This window comes from Triticum aestivum, chromosome 4D (assembly GCF_018294505.1).
Source record: "Triticum aestivum cultivar Chinese Spring chromosome 4D, IWGSC CS RefSeq v2.1, whole genome shotgun sequence".
Lineage (NCBI taxonomy): Eukaryota > Viridiplantae > Streptophyta > Magnoliopsida > Poales > Poaceae > Triticum > Triticum aestivum.
Genome location: NC_057805.1, coordinates 220,580,804 through 220,596,580, shown reverse-complemented (window position 1 = coordinate 220,596,580; position 15,777 = coordinate 220,580,804). Strand labels below are relative to the sequence as shown.

General features: G+C 49.6%; 1 protein-coding gene across 3 annotated transcripts in view; it reads right to left on the bottom strand.

The window, feature by feature from the left end:
• Positions 1-4,088: 4,088 nt before the first annotated feature.
• Positions 4,089-15,777, bottom strand: part of LOC123097334 (ATP-dependent DNA helicase At3g02060, chloroplastic) — a 50,728-nt gene continuing 39,039 nt past the window's right edge. For 2 of the 3 annotated variants that reach the window (XR_006447049.1, XR_006447048.1), the window contains 2 exons: positions 4,711-5,099; positions 4,089-4,619 (listed from right to left, as the gene is read on the bottom strand). Coding sequence is in view for 1 of the 3 variants with exons in the window: in XM_044519035.1 (XP_044374970.1) it covers positions 4,575-4,619 (45 nt within the window). In the remaining 2 variants the exon portion in view is untranslated. The remainder of the gene's footprint in view (positions 4,620-4,710; positions 5,100-15,777) is intronic. The other variant, XM_044519035.1, reaches the window with a different exon arrangement.

Here is a 15,777-nt window from a genome sequence, read left to right as displayed (position 1 = left end):
CCCCCTTCCCGACCTCTAGTGCACCAAGAGCGCCCGGAGCCGCCGCACCCCCAGGAGATGTCGGATCAACGGCGCCCTGACAGGCTCGTACCAAGGCCCCCGTCCCCACCGGCGCAGACCCGGTTGACCAAGGGGCCACCTAGCCCTGAGATGCCCTGGCACGCAACCAGCTGGAGCGGCTGAACTTGCGTCGCCGGACCTGGACCCACCCGCCCGAGCCTGCCTCACGGCCACACGGTGCTCGCACCTCCCGGATTCCCACCTTCGCTGCCTGCGGAGCAGATCCCGCCGGCACAGATCCGTCCCTAGACACCCAACCCCCGCCATCACCTGCCGCAAAAACGTCCCCCAGAGCCTCCGCTGCTCCCACCTCGAAGTTGGAGTGAAGCCGGCGCCCATGCCGCCCCCGCGCATCCGACTCATGGAGCGGCACCCCTTCTCCGCTCCCCTCGTCGTCAGACTCCGCTCCGAGCACCCAAAAGCGCCCCCCTCCCATGCCGGTCATGGTTAAGGAGCTAATTGATGCGACTAGTGCAACATGGCGGGAGTCTCTCATCCGGGAGTCCTTTCTGCCTATAGATGCGTCTCCTAATTTGAGCATCTCTTTGTGTACATGGAGGATGGATGATTTCTGGTCTAGGTCACACGAAAGAAAGGTCTTTGATCCACGAGACCGGCTTACAAAATGCTACCGAACATGAAATTACGACGTGAAGGTTGGATGCATCATGAAAGTGGTCATTCTAATTCTGCGCAGGAGACAAATGATTGGACCGATTTGTGGATTTGTAAGGTCCCATCAAAGCTTAAGATATTTTTATGGAGGCTCGCCAGGCATTCGCTTCCAACATTTGATGTTATGGAGCATCACCATATGACAGATTCGCTTATGTGTGTGATGTGTGGTTAGCCAGATTCATGGCTTCACGCATTAATTGAGTGCTCATCCTCACGATCTGTTCGGGCGTTGCCAAATGTAGAGATTGTTGAGCATATGATAATGACCAGGAAGAAAATGCGAAGTTATGGTTGTTCACAATGCATGACTCTTTATCACATGTGAGACTTCACGAACATGCATGGTCGTGACATTGTGGGCGATTTGGCACGCCCGTCGAAAATCAGTTTATGAACATGCGTTTCAATCCCCCATGTCAACACACGTTCATCAAACGCTTCACTAAATGCGGAGCTTGGTGCTCTTGCTCCAAAAGCGGCACCCAACGCTTCATTGCGGAGCTTGATGCTCTTGCTCCAAAAGCGGCACCCAGATTTCCCAAGGCACCGATACAACCCTCCTGGGTTTGTCCGCCTTCGGGTATATTTAAATTCAACGTACATGGAACTACATCTACGCATGGAGACCCCGGAGCGATTGTATTTGGGATACATGTATTTGATAGTTTAGGATTTATAATCTATCTTCTATCTTATTTCTAGGAGAAGCGTCTTGCCCTCTAAATCTTGTATTTAATATATACTTGCCTCAAGGCTCAATAATACAACCCATCAATTCCACCAAACCTTCCCTATCCCTTCTAACATGGTATCAACCTAACCGATTCACCCCTAACCGCCGCCCGCCGCTCCCGCCCCGTGCGCCATCCCTGGGACGGTCGGCCTCCATGACCACCGCCGGGGGCCCATACCTAGGTTTCGTCCGCCGGTCATGCTAACCGACTGCCCTAGAGAGTATTTTTCTTGAACCCTTGCTTCGGGTTTTTATCTCTCCCGCCGGTCATCTTGATCAGCGTTTTCTTTTTGGTCTTCCGATCTAAGATCGGTTTGTCGCTCGCCGCCGCCGTCGACCCTCGTGCGGCTCTACTCCAACACCGGTGCGACCAGCCGGCTTCTTCATCGACCCGGCGGCCTCGCGCGACACGCGGCCTCTCACTACGTCGTCCATGCATCTGCCCGCCCGTCGCCCTACGCCAACCGTCGCCGCCGTACTCCGACCGGGACTCCTGCATCACGAACCCACCTTCGCCGCGTATGTACGGTCGAGTGTGCAAGCTATTGCGTTCGCCGCTTCGGGCCTAGCCGCTCGGGTGCCGCTGTTGGGTTGGCCACTCGGACATCGCTGCCTAGGTGCCGTCGGCACTGTGTTGGCCACCCGCGCGTCGCCCCTGACGCACTCGTCCGCGTGTCGTCCTACGCCGGTTGTTGCCGCCGGCTTCAGCTTGAAATCCGCCACCACCCGCCTCTACCAGGCGGCGTCCCCGACCTCGCGCGCGATCGGATTGATCACCCGCCCGCCGCCGCGATCCGCCTCATCTACACCATGCTACTGACCTGGCCAGTCTGTTGCGCGCGCCTCCGCGGGTCCCATGAAGATTGTCCCGAGTACAGCCTGCCTCTACACTGGTCGAGCATCGGGCTGCCGCGGGTCGCCCATCGTGCCGCAGCGCCGGCACCCCATGGTTCTCCCTGCGGCTCCACCTCTCGCGTGTCGCTGCTGCGTCGCCCCTTCGGGTTGTAGTGCCACGACACGCGGTCCTTGCCGCCGCCCTGAGGCCGTCCCCATGGTTGCAGCGACCCGTGCTTCGTCGCTGCGCCGCCCCTTCAGGCCATAGTGTTGCGGCCCGCGGTCCCGCCGTCGCCCCGACCCGCCTGCTACCGCTGTGTCACCCCTTCGTGCCATAACGCCGCGGCCCGCGGTCCACTTTGCCGTCACCGTGCGTTGACTTCCCGTGGTACGCGTTGCGCCGCCTCCCTCGGCGCGGGAACACCACCATCTGTGTTTGTCTTCGTCACATTGTTGGGTTCTCCTCGCCTACTTCGAGCACCGCCGTTGCGCTCCGAACCTAGTCGTCGCCGCCTCCTCAGGCCGCCGCCGCTGCAGCTCGTTCACCCGAGACGCGCCACCAGTCCACCCCCTCCGTCTTCGTCCAGCACCAGCTCGTCACCAGCGTCGCCGTCATCTTCCCCGACCACTTCTACTCCGATCACTATTGGCGACATCAACCCCGCGCCGCTTCGCGCCGCAACCGTCGAGTTCTTCTTTGCTGGCCCCTCCTACTCCTCGACATGGCATACAGGTCGTGCAGGTCCCTCGTCTACGCATACCCGATACTTGCAACACCGATGCGTGCCTTCGTCTACAACGTGTCCACGGGCCTGAAAACCTGGTGCGGCGCTTCGTCAACTTCGTCTCCGTCCGTCTACGTATGCCCGGTGCTGGCAACACCGATGTGTGCCTTCGTCCACGATGTGTCCCCGGGATTGGCAAACCGGCGCGACGCGTCAACAACGTCTTCTTCTCAGCGCACCACCTCTTCAACACCATTGCGCCCATGACTAACACAACACCTCCTTGCGTCTGCGGCTCCACGGCGACTTCCTCGACACCGGCTACCCCGACTCGACATTGACCACGATATTCTTCGCACGACTACCTCGACCACAGCTACACCATCCTACGCTCTCGGCTACCTCGACATGGGCACAAAGGGCTATCACCTCGCTTGAGCAACTCGTCGGCTTCCTCTACAGTCAACTCGTCCGCGACGCGACACCGTCCACAACGCTCCCGCTATGACTGCAAGGGGATGTCAACCCATCGGCTGCTATTCTCTCCAGTCTGACCGTCGGCGACGCTCCTGTTGTTCGCAACGCTACTGCTACAACTGCGGGGGGTGGAGGGGTGTTAGAGATATATTTAGGATACATGTACTTGGTAGTCTAGGATTTGTAATTTGTCTCCTACCTTATCTCTAGGAGAGGTGTCTTGCCCTCAAGTCTTGTACTCAATATATACTCGCCCTCGAGGCTCAATAATACAATCCATCAATTCCACCAAACCCTCCCTATCCCTTCTAACAGAGCTGTTTGCCGGAATGATAAGGAAAATTTATGGGATCATCTTCGATCACCTGGGCAGGGATTTCAAACAAGACGATTTTGGAGACATTAGCAGTGCGTGAAGCATTGGCCCTTGCTGATGATTTAATGCTAAAGAGGATTATGGTTTCGTCGGACTGTCTTCAGGTAGTCAATGACATAAAGGCAAACACAGGAGATGCCTATGAAGCTATACTTAGGGAGGTCAGGCTACATGCACAAGCTTTTGAGGAGTGCAATTTCAGTCATGAGAGCAGATCAAGAAATCATGAAGCTGATAGTCTAGTGAAAATACTCTTTGTACCTAGACATAGGTAGACATGTGTGGCTACTTGAGCCGCATGACACTGTAATCATACCTCTGGAATGAGTTAATCAATAAAGTTTTAGTTCCCCTAAAAAAAAGAGAAACCAACCCTTCGCTGAATCAAAGGGAAAGTAATCAATCACTCAATCTCCCCGCCTAATACAGCGCATTCTGATTACTAATCAATCACTCAATCTCCCCACCTAATACAGCGCACTCCGATTACAAAACTATACGTTACCAGTCATGAACCCTATGCACCTGTTAGTCACAATGCTGGATTTTCTCCATCAGAAAGCCTCAGAAGAATCTTGGAGATCTTCCCTGCAATAAGAATCTGAACCAGAATTCTTTAACGCCATTGACGAACAGCATTTCAGGATATCAATTGTGCATCACACCAGCCACTGCTAGCTAAACAAAACTGTCAGTGGATGCAGAAATGCAGTTCACGCCTTTCCATTTGGGCATCCTGAAAATTTTCCCAAGGAAGTCAGATATCGAATGCCATATATGAAAGTACTGAGGACTGGAGGAGAATCTGGAGCTTTAAGGTAATATACCAGTTAACGTATAGGTATAATCTGTCACACTACACTTTCACAGATTTTCTTAACAATGTTGCATATTATTGGTACACATTTGCCTGAAGTGACAATACCAACACACCAATGGCTGATTAATTGCCTGAAGTGACAACACCAACAAAAGAAGAGACCGTCCCATGGCCAATTAACTGAAAATTGACCGATTAATTGAATATCTGTGTCTTGCCTTTTCATTTTCTCGAACATGAATAGTTCATTCCAGGTTATAGTGCTTGTCATAACCTTCATTTCAATCAAAGAATCTAGTATCTCACAAGGGCTGGCATTATTGCATAGCAATCCGCTAAGCAATGAAAAAGCCAGTTCAGAAGTAGTGTGTCTGGCAGATTGACCAGAAGTTCAGCCTACGAAATAGCAAACCTGTTAATAAGGTAATACCTGGAATAAAATATTTAAATTGGTAGAGATAAATTCAAGTCCTGAGGTCCCTATCTTTGAGGCTCAGGCTACTTTCACGCCTGCACTTTAATCCTAGACAATATAACCAATGTGAAAGGATCAAAACCATCTTTCTCAATGATTGACTGCTAATAAAGATCCTAAATTTGTGCTACGCTAACATAGCCATGTATTCCTTCGAATAACACGACATACACCTACGAATTAATACCCTCTGTCCTAATCCTTCAAAAATCGCATGCACTTCTGCGGAATGCTAAGGCGAAGTTCTTGGTGTGGGTATCAATCAGGTTCATCAGGCAACGCTGCCGCACCCCATGAGTGTCGTCTTTGTGTACTATGGCTCGACTGAAGCTTTTCATTACTCCAGCAAACAATTAGGTAAGCTAAAGATTCATAACTCCCGACTCTTTTCTTTGTTCACTGTTCACGAAGATGAAGCAATTTGGAAATCCGAATAATCCTCAGTCTAGTTTTTTTTCCGATTCACCAGCAGGTTAGCATGATCAAGTCTTCAATTAATGACTCGGACTAGCACGAAACTATGTCTCCAGCCACGGCAACACCAGTAACCATTTCTGCATCAACTTTGAGAACATCGATGTTCGGAATTTCCTCTCTGCCATTTTTCACCATTTTGAAACAGCCGGTATGTTTCTTTTTGCTATAAAAACCAATATTCGATTATTCAAAATATTAGTACTAGGTCCGTATTCAAATGAATATCTCTCTATGCTCAACCTCATCTCTAGGATCACTAACTCCGCACAAACTATTATAAAAGAAATACAATCGATATACTCCCTCTGTAAAGAAATATAAGATCGTTTAGATCACGAATATATAGTGATCTAAACGATCTTATATTTCTTAGTGATCTAAACGATCTTATATTTCTTTACAGAGGGAGTATCATTTATGCTGCTAAGGGTGTGTTTGGTTGTAGTCAAATGATAGAATGGAATGGTTCCGTTTCACTGTTTGGTTGAAGGAATGGAACAAAAACTAATTTGATTCACCTCTCTTGTAAGAATGGTGAAATTCTCATATATACATATGACGTACAATTGGAACAAGGATGTTGATTTTTATATCCAATGAAAAGGTTAGAAACAAAATAAATTTAACGCTTTTAGAACTAGTAGGGGTGGAGGTTTTCTCAATGAACTGCATGCATTAGTCCCTAAAATCAATCCAGATGGGTGAGATCGAGAGCTCCCTGGTTGCAGCCGCTACTCCTCTTCCCTACTGCCAGGGCCGCTGCTCCTTTCCTGTGCTTTCTGATGCGTTGCAGCCGCTGCTCTAATCCGAGGCAAATCGGCAACAAAATCTACCGCTCTGCTCTTTTCAGGCGTGATGAAGGACTCGGAGCGGAGGTAGTTCACACCACGTCATGGCTTCCTTGGCAAACACCACCGCCACCGCCGGATACCATCTCGCCGCCCACCTCGCTCGTACCAGCCACCGTACCTGCTCACTCGCCGCGCTCCTAGTCCACCGTCAGAGAGAGCGAGATCCATGGGAGTCGCCGGCGCAGGTGGAAGATTGAGAGGGGCGGCGACGCTGAGATAAGACGGGGTTTGGGCCTTTGGGGTGAGTGAATCATGGGAGGGGTTGAGATCAAAGAGCCGTTCCGCGTGATTCCATCAAATCGAAGGTACGAGCAGGTTCCGCATATGGAGGGAATATGCCGTCCTCTGGAACGAAGGGGTTCTCGTTCCTCGACTGAACCAAACACGAGAATAGCCTATGGGGGCGGGACGGACCCGTTATGTTCCAGCTGATGACTCGAACCAAACACACCCTAAAGCTACAGACATGCATGATGTACGCAAGGAAAATCAAAATCATGTCATGCATGATACCATACTCTAGGCTAACCATCAACATATCTAATGTTAGTCTAGAATATAACATTTTCTTTCTTCAAAGCCCAGTAACCCACGGTGTACCTTTCACACTCAATGATCAAACTACGAAATTATTTTGTCTCTTGCACTTGGATGGTCCAAAACCGAGTACATGAGGTGAGGAGGAGGTTAGCCTTGATGGGCAGGTGGTGCCTCGGAAGTCAGAAGGACACCTTTCGATATTTGGGGTCAATGCTGCAGAAGGATGGGTGTATTGATGAAGATGTGAACCATCGCACCAAAGCCGGATGGATGAAGTGACGCCAAGCTTCTGGCATTCTCTGTGATAAGAGAGTGCCACAAAAGCTAAAAGGCAAGTTCTACAGGACGGCGGTTCGACCCACAATGTTGTATGGTGCTGAGTGTTAGCCGACTAAAAGGTGACATGTTCAACAGTTAGGTGTGGCAAAGATGCGCATGTTGAGATGGATGTGTGGCCACACGAGGAAGGATCGAGTCTGGAATGATGATATACGAGATAGAGTTGGGGTAGCACCAATTGAAGAGAAGCTTGTCCAACATCGCCTAAGATGGTTTGGGCATATTAAGCGCAGGCCTCTAGAAGCTCCAGTGCATAGCGGACGGCTAAAGCGTGCGGATAATGTCAAGAGAGGTCAGGGTAGACCGAATTTGACATGGGAGGAGTCCCTAAAGAGAGATCTGAAGGATTGGAGTATCACCAAAGAACTAGCTATGGACAAGGGTGCGTGGAAGCTTGCTATCCATGTGGCAGAACCATGAGTTGATTGCAAGATCTTATGGGTTTCACCTCTAGTCTACCCCAATTTGTTTGGGACTAAAGGCTTTGTTGTTGTTGTTGTTGATGATGGTCCATGTAGGATATGACAATGGAATGTGATTGGTTCCACTACTACAACGATTTATTATTTTTTATTATTTGCACTAATTTTGAGCTGGCCTTTTTGAACTAGATTTTAAAACCAAACAGAATCGAACAAACTAACATTTTTCACCATGAAAGTTACTACGTGCCACAGGAGTAGGATAAATCCAAAAAAGAAAAATGTTCATTGCATTTATTAGTGGACAAAATACCTAAAGCAAGTTAAGCAAATAGAAAGTAGTCCTCAAAGAAAGAGGATCATCCATGCTTGTAGCATATATAGTCTTGATAACCTCACTTTATTAATTAAAAAAGACAAGTAATGTGATTTGTTTGAATTATACTCTCTCCGCCCAAAATAAGTCTCAACTTTAGTACAACTTTGGTTTTGGGACCGAGGGAGTAGCTAATTGTAAAACTACCTAAGGCATGGAGTAGATGCATGTGTGCATGCCTAGTTGGTGCAAAGCCCCGGAGAAGTGAAATTCTCTCCCAACTTAAGATCTTGGCCGGCGGAGGGAAGTGTCCAATGACCGCATTTTCCAGACAGACGTCAGGGCGGTTGGGCGGGCAATTTTGGGTTCTATCGTCAGACTCCGACAAGAACACCGAGAGCAATATCACTGACATGCATCTGTAGAATCCTCCTTGTTAGAATACTATTTATATAGCCATGTAGCCTTGTGTATTTACCCTGCTGTATAAGGGGTTTTCTGCATATCCTACACCTATACATGTATATATACTGGCCTATGGACTCATGGGAATAAAAGTTGCATATTTCCTAACATGGTATCAGAGCCTTGGGGTTTTTTCGCACCCACAACTTGTGCTCTCCCGATCCAATCTCCCGCCGCCGCTGTCCTCCGCTGGCCGGCCATCACTGTTTCCTGTGGCAACTCCGTCAAATCGCCCCGCCCTCCCGCTGGATCCCGCCCGTGTTGCCTCTGCCCAGGTCAACACTACCTGCAGGAGCGGCTGCACACTTCTGTTGGACAAGGCCAGGAGCAGCTGCACGCGTTGGGCAAGGCCACGAGCAGCTGCACATGTCCGCTAGAGGTCTCCGCTCTGCTTGTACGCTCAGTTCCGCTGGTCTCGTGCAGACTGTTGCTACTGCTCGTGCCGCCAGCTTTCCTAGGGATCCATCTGCCTCCCCTTGGTCCTATCGGGTGAGGCGTGAGCATTAGCCGCTGCTAACTCGTTCCTCCAGTTGTTGCTCGGTAAAAAGAAAAAGAACAAGAAGTGATGTTTTCATCGGGTCCGCATGTCCCTCGTTGTCCGCTGACTCCTGGCGGTGTATTCTTCACCACTCCTGTCTCGCACATGCGCCGTTCCTCGATGCTTGATGCTCGTTCGCCTGTGACGTCGCCCCCTTCGACGTCTTCTGCAGGCTGTGCCGATCGCTCTTCTGCGGCTCCTCCCGCGACCTCCGCATAGGGTGATTGTCGCTGTACACCGACTCCTCTGACGACTTTCATCGGTGAATGTCGCTCTTCCCCGACACCTCTCGCGACTTTCACCGGTTGTGATGGTGCATATGACTCCATTGGCTGCGCCTCACACATGCGTCTTCCCTTGGCATTTGGTGCTTGTCTGCATATGGCGCTGTCTCCTCCACCAGCCCTTGTGGACTCTACTGGTCATGCTACATCGCCGCACCTAGCGGCTTCCACGGGTGGTGGTGGCCGCTCCTTTCCTGGTGCTACTGCGTCGACTACTTCAGTTGAGTACTTCACTAAGGAGGAGATTGCGCGGCTTCGCGCTTTGCTGATTGCCTCTAGTTCTCTCTTGTCAACCTCTTAAGTTGAGCCCCTGACCAAGCAGGACATTCTATGGCTTCGATGTCTGCTAGCTCCATCTTCCTGTTCTCCATAGATAGGTTCTGTTAGTTCTGCTACTGTCTGGCATTGTGAGACCACCTTCTACACAAGCAGGTACATCTCCATGGATTCTTGATACTGGAGAATATTTTCATATGACTCATGATTCATCCACTCTGTCCTCTACTCGACCTCTCGATTCCTTGTTCATGTTCTTACTGGTGATGGTACCTCTCTCCCAGTTACTGGTCGAGGCATTCTTAGCACTTCATCTTTTCATGTTCCTGATGTTGCTCATGTTCCTCGACTTACCATGCAACTCATTTCTGGTGGCCAGATTGTTCACTCTGGTTGTCGTCTCATTCTCAACTTTGACTCTTGCTCCGTTCTGGACCACCATACTAGTGCTGGCCCTCGACGTCGTGACTCTCAGGGCCTGTGGGAGCTTGACTGGCTTCAGCTTCCCTCCGCTGCCACTGCCGCCAGCCTCTCCCCTGCGGTTGCCTTGTCTACCAGCTCTTTTCAACAGTGGCATCATCACCTTGGTCACTTGTGTGGCTCTCGTCTCTCATCCTTAGTTCAACGTGGTCTTCTTGGATCCGTCTCCAGCGGTGTGTCTTTAGTCTGTCAGGGTTGTCGGCTTGGTAAACAGGTTCAGTTACCTTATCCTCGTAGCGACATTGTGTCTCTGCGCCCTTTTGACCTTGTTCACTATGATATCTGGGGTCCAACTCCCTTTGCCTCGAAAGGAGGTCATCGCTACTATATTATCTTTATAGATGATTTCTCTCGATACACCTGGATATATTTTATGTCTTCTGGTAGTGAGGTGTTATCTATCTATAAGCGTTTTGCTGCTATGGTTCAAACTCATTTCTCTACGCCTATTTGTGTGTTCAGTGCTAACTCTGCCGGAGAGTATATCTCCAAGATGTTGCATGGAGTCCTTGCTGAGCAGGGTACTCTTGCCCAGTTCTCATGTCCTGGTGCTCATGCTCAGAATGGCATTGCTAAGCGCAGGCATCATCACCTTCCTGAAATGGCTCGTGCATTGACGATCGATGCCTCTCTTCCGCCTCACTTTTGGGCTGAGGTTGTCTCCACTTCCACCTATCTCATCAACCTTCAGCCATCCACTACTCTACAGGGTGGCGTTCCTTCCGAGCGGCTCTTTGGCTGTTCTCCTGATTACTCGGCGCTTCATTTGTTTGGTTGTGTTTGCTATGTTCTTACCCCTCGTGAACGCACCAAACTGTCCACCCAGTCTGTCGAGTGTATCTTCTTAGGCTATAGTGATGAGCATAAGGGCTATCGTTGTTGGGATCCTGCTGGTCGTCGAATGCGTATTTCTCCGGATGTGACTTTTGATGAGTCTCGTCCCTTCTACCCGCGTCCATCTTCCTCGACCTTTTCAGTGGAGGGTGTCTCTTTCCTCACTTTTCCTGACATACCTATCACTCCCATTGAGCCCTTGTCTCTCTATCCTACTGCCCCTACTTCCCCGACTATTGGACATCCGACATCGCCATCTCCGATTGTTTCCTCACCTCGCTTGTCACATGATTCTGCACCTTCATCCCCGGTGACTTCTCTGTCTTTGTCACCTGAGTCTACCCTGATGATTCCTCCTGGCATTCTTCCGTCATTCTCTCACTTTTATACTCGTCGTCCACATGTTGTGGATGCATTTACTGATGAGCCATCTACTTCTGATGTGCCATCTTCCTCCTCCCAGCCTACTTATGGCTTGCGTCCTTGTCCGCTTCCGCCTGTTGATTGCCTTGGTTTTCCAAGCGCTAGTGCTGCTGTTCTTGAGCCGACTTCTTATTGTCAAGTTGTTGCTCATCCCGAATGGCAGTTTGCGATGGCAGAGGAGCTTGCTGCTCTTGAGCGCACTGGCACGTGGGACCTTGTTTCTCTTCCTCCCGGTGTTCGTCCAATCACTTGTGTCTACAAGGTTAAGACTTGCTCCGATGGTTCTCTTGAGCGCTACAAAACTCATCTTGTGGCTCGTGGCTTTTAGCAAGAGCATGGTCGTGATTACGACTTTTGCTCCTGTGGCCCATATGACCACTATTCACACACTTCATGTCATGGCCTCTGTTCGCCACTGGTCTGTCTCAGCTTGATGTTAAGAATGCCTTTCTTAATGGTAAGCTGCATGAGGAGGTTTACATGCAGCCCCCACCTGGGTATTCTGTTCCTGATGGCGTGGTATGCCGTCTTTGTCGCTCTCTCTATGGCCTTAAGCAAGCCCCTCGCACCTGGTTTGAGCGTTTTGCCTTTGTGGTAATTGCCGCTGGTTTTTCAGCGAGTGCTCTTGATCCAGCGATGTTTGTCCACCTTTCAGCTCGTGGTCGGACTCTTCTTCTTCTCTTTGTGTATGACATGATCATCACTGGCGACGACCCCGAGTACATTGCCTTTGTGAAGGCCCATCTTAGTGAGCAGTTTCTTATGTCTGATCTTGGCCCTCTTCGCTACTTTCTTGGGATCAAAGTCTCTTCTACCTCTGATGGCTTTTTTATTTCCCAGGAAAAGTATATCCAGCATCTTCTTGCTCGTGCTGCTCTTACCGATGAGCGCATTGTTGAGACTCCCATGGAGCTCAATGTTCACCTCCGTGATACTAATGGTGACCCCTTGTCTGATCCGACACGTTATCGTCATCTTGTTGGGAGTCTTGTCTATCTAGTTGTCACTCGTTCGGATATCTCTTATCCGGTCCATATTCTGAGTCAGTTTGTCTCTGCTCCCACTTCAGTTCACTATAGTCACCTCCTTCGTGTTTTCCGATATCCCCAGGGCACGATCTCTCACCATCTGTTCTTTCCTCGCTCCAGTTCCTTATAGCTTCATGCCTATTCGGATGCTACGTGGGCTAGTGATACCTCAGATCGCCGTTCACTTTCTACTTACTGTATTTTTCTTGGTGGTTCTCTCATTGCCTGGAAGACCAAGAAACAAATTATAGTTTCCCGTTCAAGTGCAGAAGGTGAGTTGCGAGCTATGGCTCTTTTGACGGCAGAGGTGACTTGGTTATGGGGGTTACTTCAGGACTTTGGTGTTTCTGTCACTACACCTACTCTGCTATTGGTGCTATTAGCATTGCGCGTGATCCTGTGAAGCATGAGCTCACCAAGCATATTGGTGTTGATGCTTTCTATGTGCGTGCTGGTGTGCAGGATCAGGTTATTGCTCTTCAGTATGTGCCTTCCGAGTTACAATTGATGGATTTCTTTACGAAAGCCCAGACTAGAGTGCAGCATGGCTTCTGTCTCTCCTAACTCGGTATTGTTTATCCACCATGAGTTTGAGGGGGGTGTTAAGAGTACTATTTATATAGCCATGTAGCCTTGTGTATTTACCCCGTTGTATAAGGGGTTTTCTGCATATCCTACACTTGTACATGTATATATAATGGCCTATGGACTCATGGGAATACAAGTAGCACATTTCCTAACACTCCTCACCTTTGGCATCGCCAATATCTTTGCTGGCACCCTCCCAATGGGTGTGTGACGCAGTGCGAATTGGCTATTCCACAGCCAATGTCGCCATGATGGACATGATCCCGGTGTCCGACCCTGTTTGGTTCATCACATCGTCATCTTGGTCAATGGCAATCGAGCTAGATGCGGCACATGCTCTAGTTCGCGTGTCCTTGCTGGTCAGAGAGCTGGTGTGGCTTGATCCCCAATGTTGTATTTCCGACGACAATGCTCGAAGAAGAGCTTGAGCTGGAGACTTGGACAATTTTTTAAGGGAGCAAGACGACACGGGTAACGTGCAGGACCGAGGCTTCATCGTCGGCGTCAACGACGATCTCGTCCCATCGGCAAGTACATTTGAATTCTCTAGCTCCCTCGATCAGGCAGATGGCCAAGCACATCCCAAGCTTGATGGTTTCTCAGGTAGGGCAGACGGCCTAGCCCACGCCTCCTCTGCTAGCCGAGCTGCAGGGTAGAATCCCCGACTTAACTTCGCCTCATTGGTCGCATCTGATGTGGGTCGACAGGAGGCATGTGTGCATCGCCAACGACCATGTTGTTCATCCTGGGGTTTAGCACGCCATGTAGAGGTCAAGCTCCGTCTATCGTGAGATTATTGAGCTTTAAGCCCATTTCACTATTTCCAATAATTCCTAGGAAACTCCATAGGCCAATGTGGCCCATTCATGCATGAAGGGAGTGTAGAAAGTTTAGTCACATCCCGGTTCCGGAGGGTGTGTTGGACCAACATATAAGGTTGGTTGCCTCACACACCGTTAAGAGCTTGAGAAGAGGACACATACACGCGCGCTCTTCCTCCTCCGCCTGCCTCACCACGCCTCGCATGGGTGTCGTGTTTCGTGATCGAGCCGAGCCATGCTAGGACCTATGCCACGTGTGCGCGTTGTCTTCTTTTTGTCACGCAAGAAACAAATCGAAACATTTTGCACTAATGGAAAACTAAACTGAACAATTATTGGGATATTTCTCTCCATCTCCTCATTAGTACTTTTAGTTCCGTTTTCAGACTCTATTAGAGGCCGCTTCCCTTCCATAGACATAGCCACTTCGTCTTCTATGTGTCTGCCTCGTTCCAGAGCCTGCCTACCGCTTTCCCATCTCACTTCTCAGCGTGCACCACAAAATGAGACAGCAGCCCTCTTGTGATCCTATACAAGAGGAGCGATCAAATCTTTGGGGAGTGCTCTCGCGGGATTGTTGGATTCTTCTCTACAGTGCTTGTGCACGACTACTACCCCGATGGTAGCGACCTCTTCAGCAACATGGTTACCGATGTGTCTGACTCTTCTTCTACCGCACTTGTTCTTTCCCCTTATGCTAGGGATTGTTTCTGGATTATTTGTACTAGCAATTGGTCTGGACATTGTGCTTTTATCGTACATGCCTGATTATATGTCTAGCACTTTTGCTCATTCAGTTGTCATGTTTAATCTGTTTATCATGATTTATCTATAGCATTTTTGGATTAATTTGAAGGGGAGCCTTGGCGCGGCGGTAAAGCTGTTGCCTTGTGACCATGGAAACCGCCTCTTGCAGAAATGTAGGGAAAGGCTGCGTACTATAGACCCAAAGTGGTCGGACCCTTCCCCGGACCTTGCGCAAGCGGGAGCTACGTGCACCGGGCTGCCCTTTTTATTTTTGGATTAGTTTATATAGAACATTGCTCAAATATTCAACATCTGTAATGGTAGATCGTCGAGCTTACGCATCGGTGCTCATGTCAGATCAGGTATCTCGTATCTGCAGATGCCAGTGATGGTTGTGGGCGGTGGGCCCTTCCTCACATGGCTCCCGACATAGATGGACAAGGGGGTCGCGGTGACACGTACATTGACAGCTCTCGGAGTGGCTGCTATGGCCCTCGTGGGGGCTTAAATGGCCAGGGAGACCATAGTAACATGCTCCCCTACCAACAACAGCGAGGCGAGTTCTACAGCGATGGAAGTTACCCGGAGGAAGAGGTGACAGACACACGCTCTGCGGTGTAGGCTACATGACAAGGCAGAGGTGGCCACTCCAATGAGAGTACTGCCTATGCCGATGGTTGCAAGGGAAACAACGGCGGTGGCGGCTACAATGGCTATGATGGTGGCCAAGGTGGCGGGTGTGACCATGGAAACGTAAACCGCTAGAGTTCGGCACCTCCATTGATAGCTACGGTCGTTGTGGCAACTCTGGCGCATACCTGGGCTATGGATTTGTCGGTTAGTTGATTCTCGGAAAGTAGTCCAACCAACTAAGCTGAAGCTGGAGAAAAAGTACCAGTCTTACAAAGAACCAAAGGCGCCAACTTGAATTTATATATATATATATATATATATATATATATATATATATATATATATATATATATATATGACCCTTCCATCTCTCAAAGTTATAGCACTATGGGGTATGGAAATAAATGTTGCACTTGCTTGTGTGGAGTATAAAAGTCTTGTCAAGAGTAGTCTTGTCAAGGGGAGCATGTTCCCAATTTGGAATACTAAATTGTATTTGTGATGATATAGATCTAAGATAATCCAATCTCTTGGATT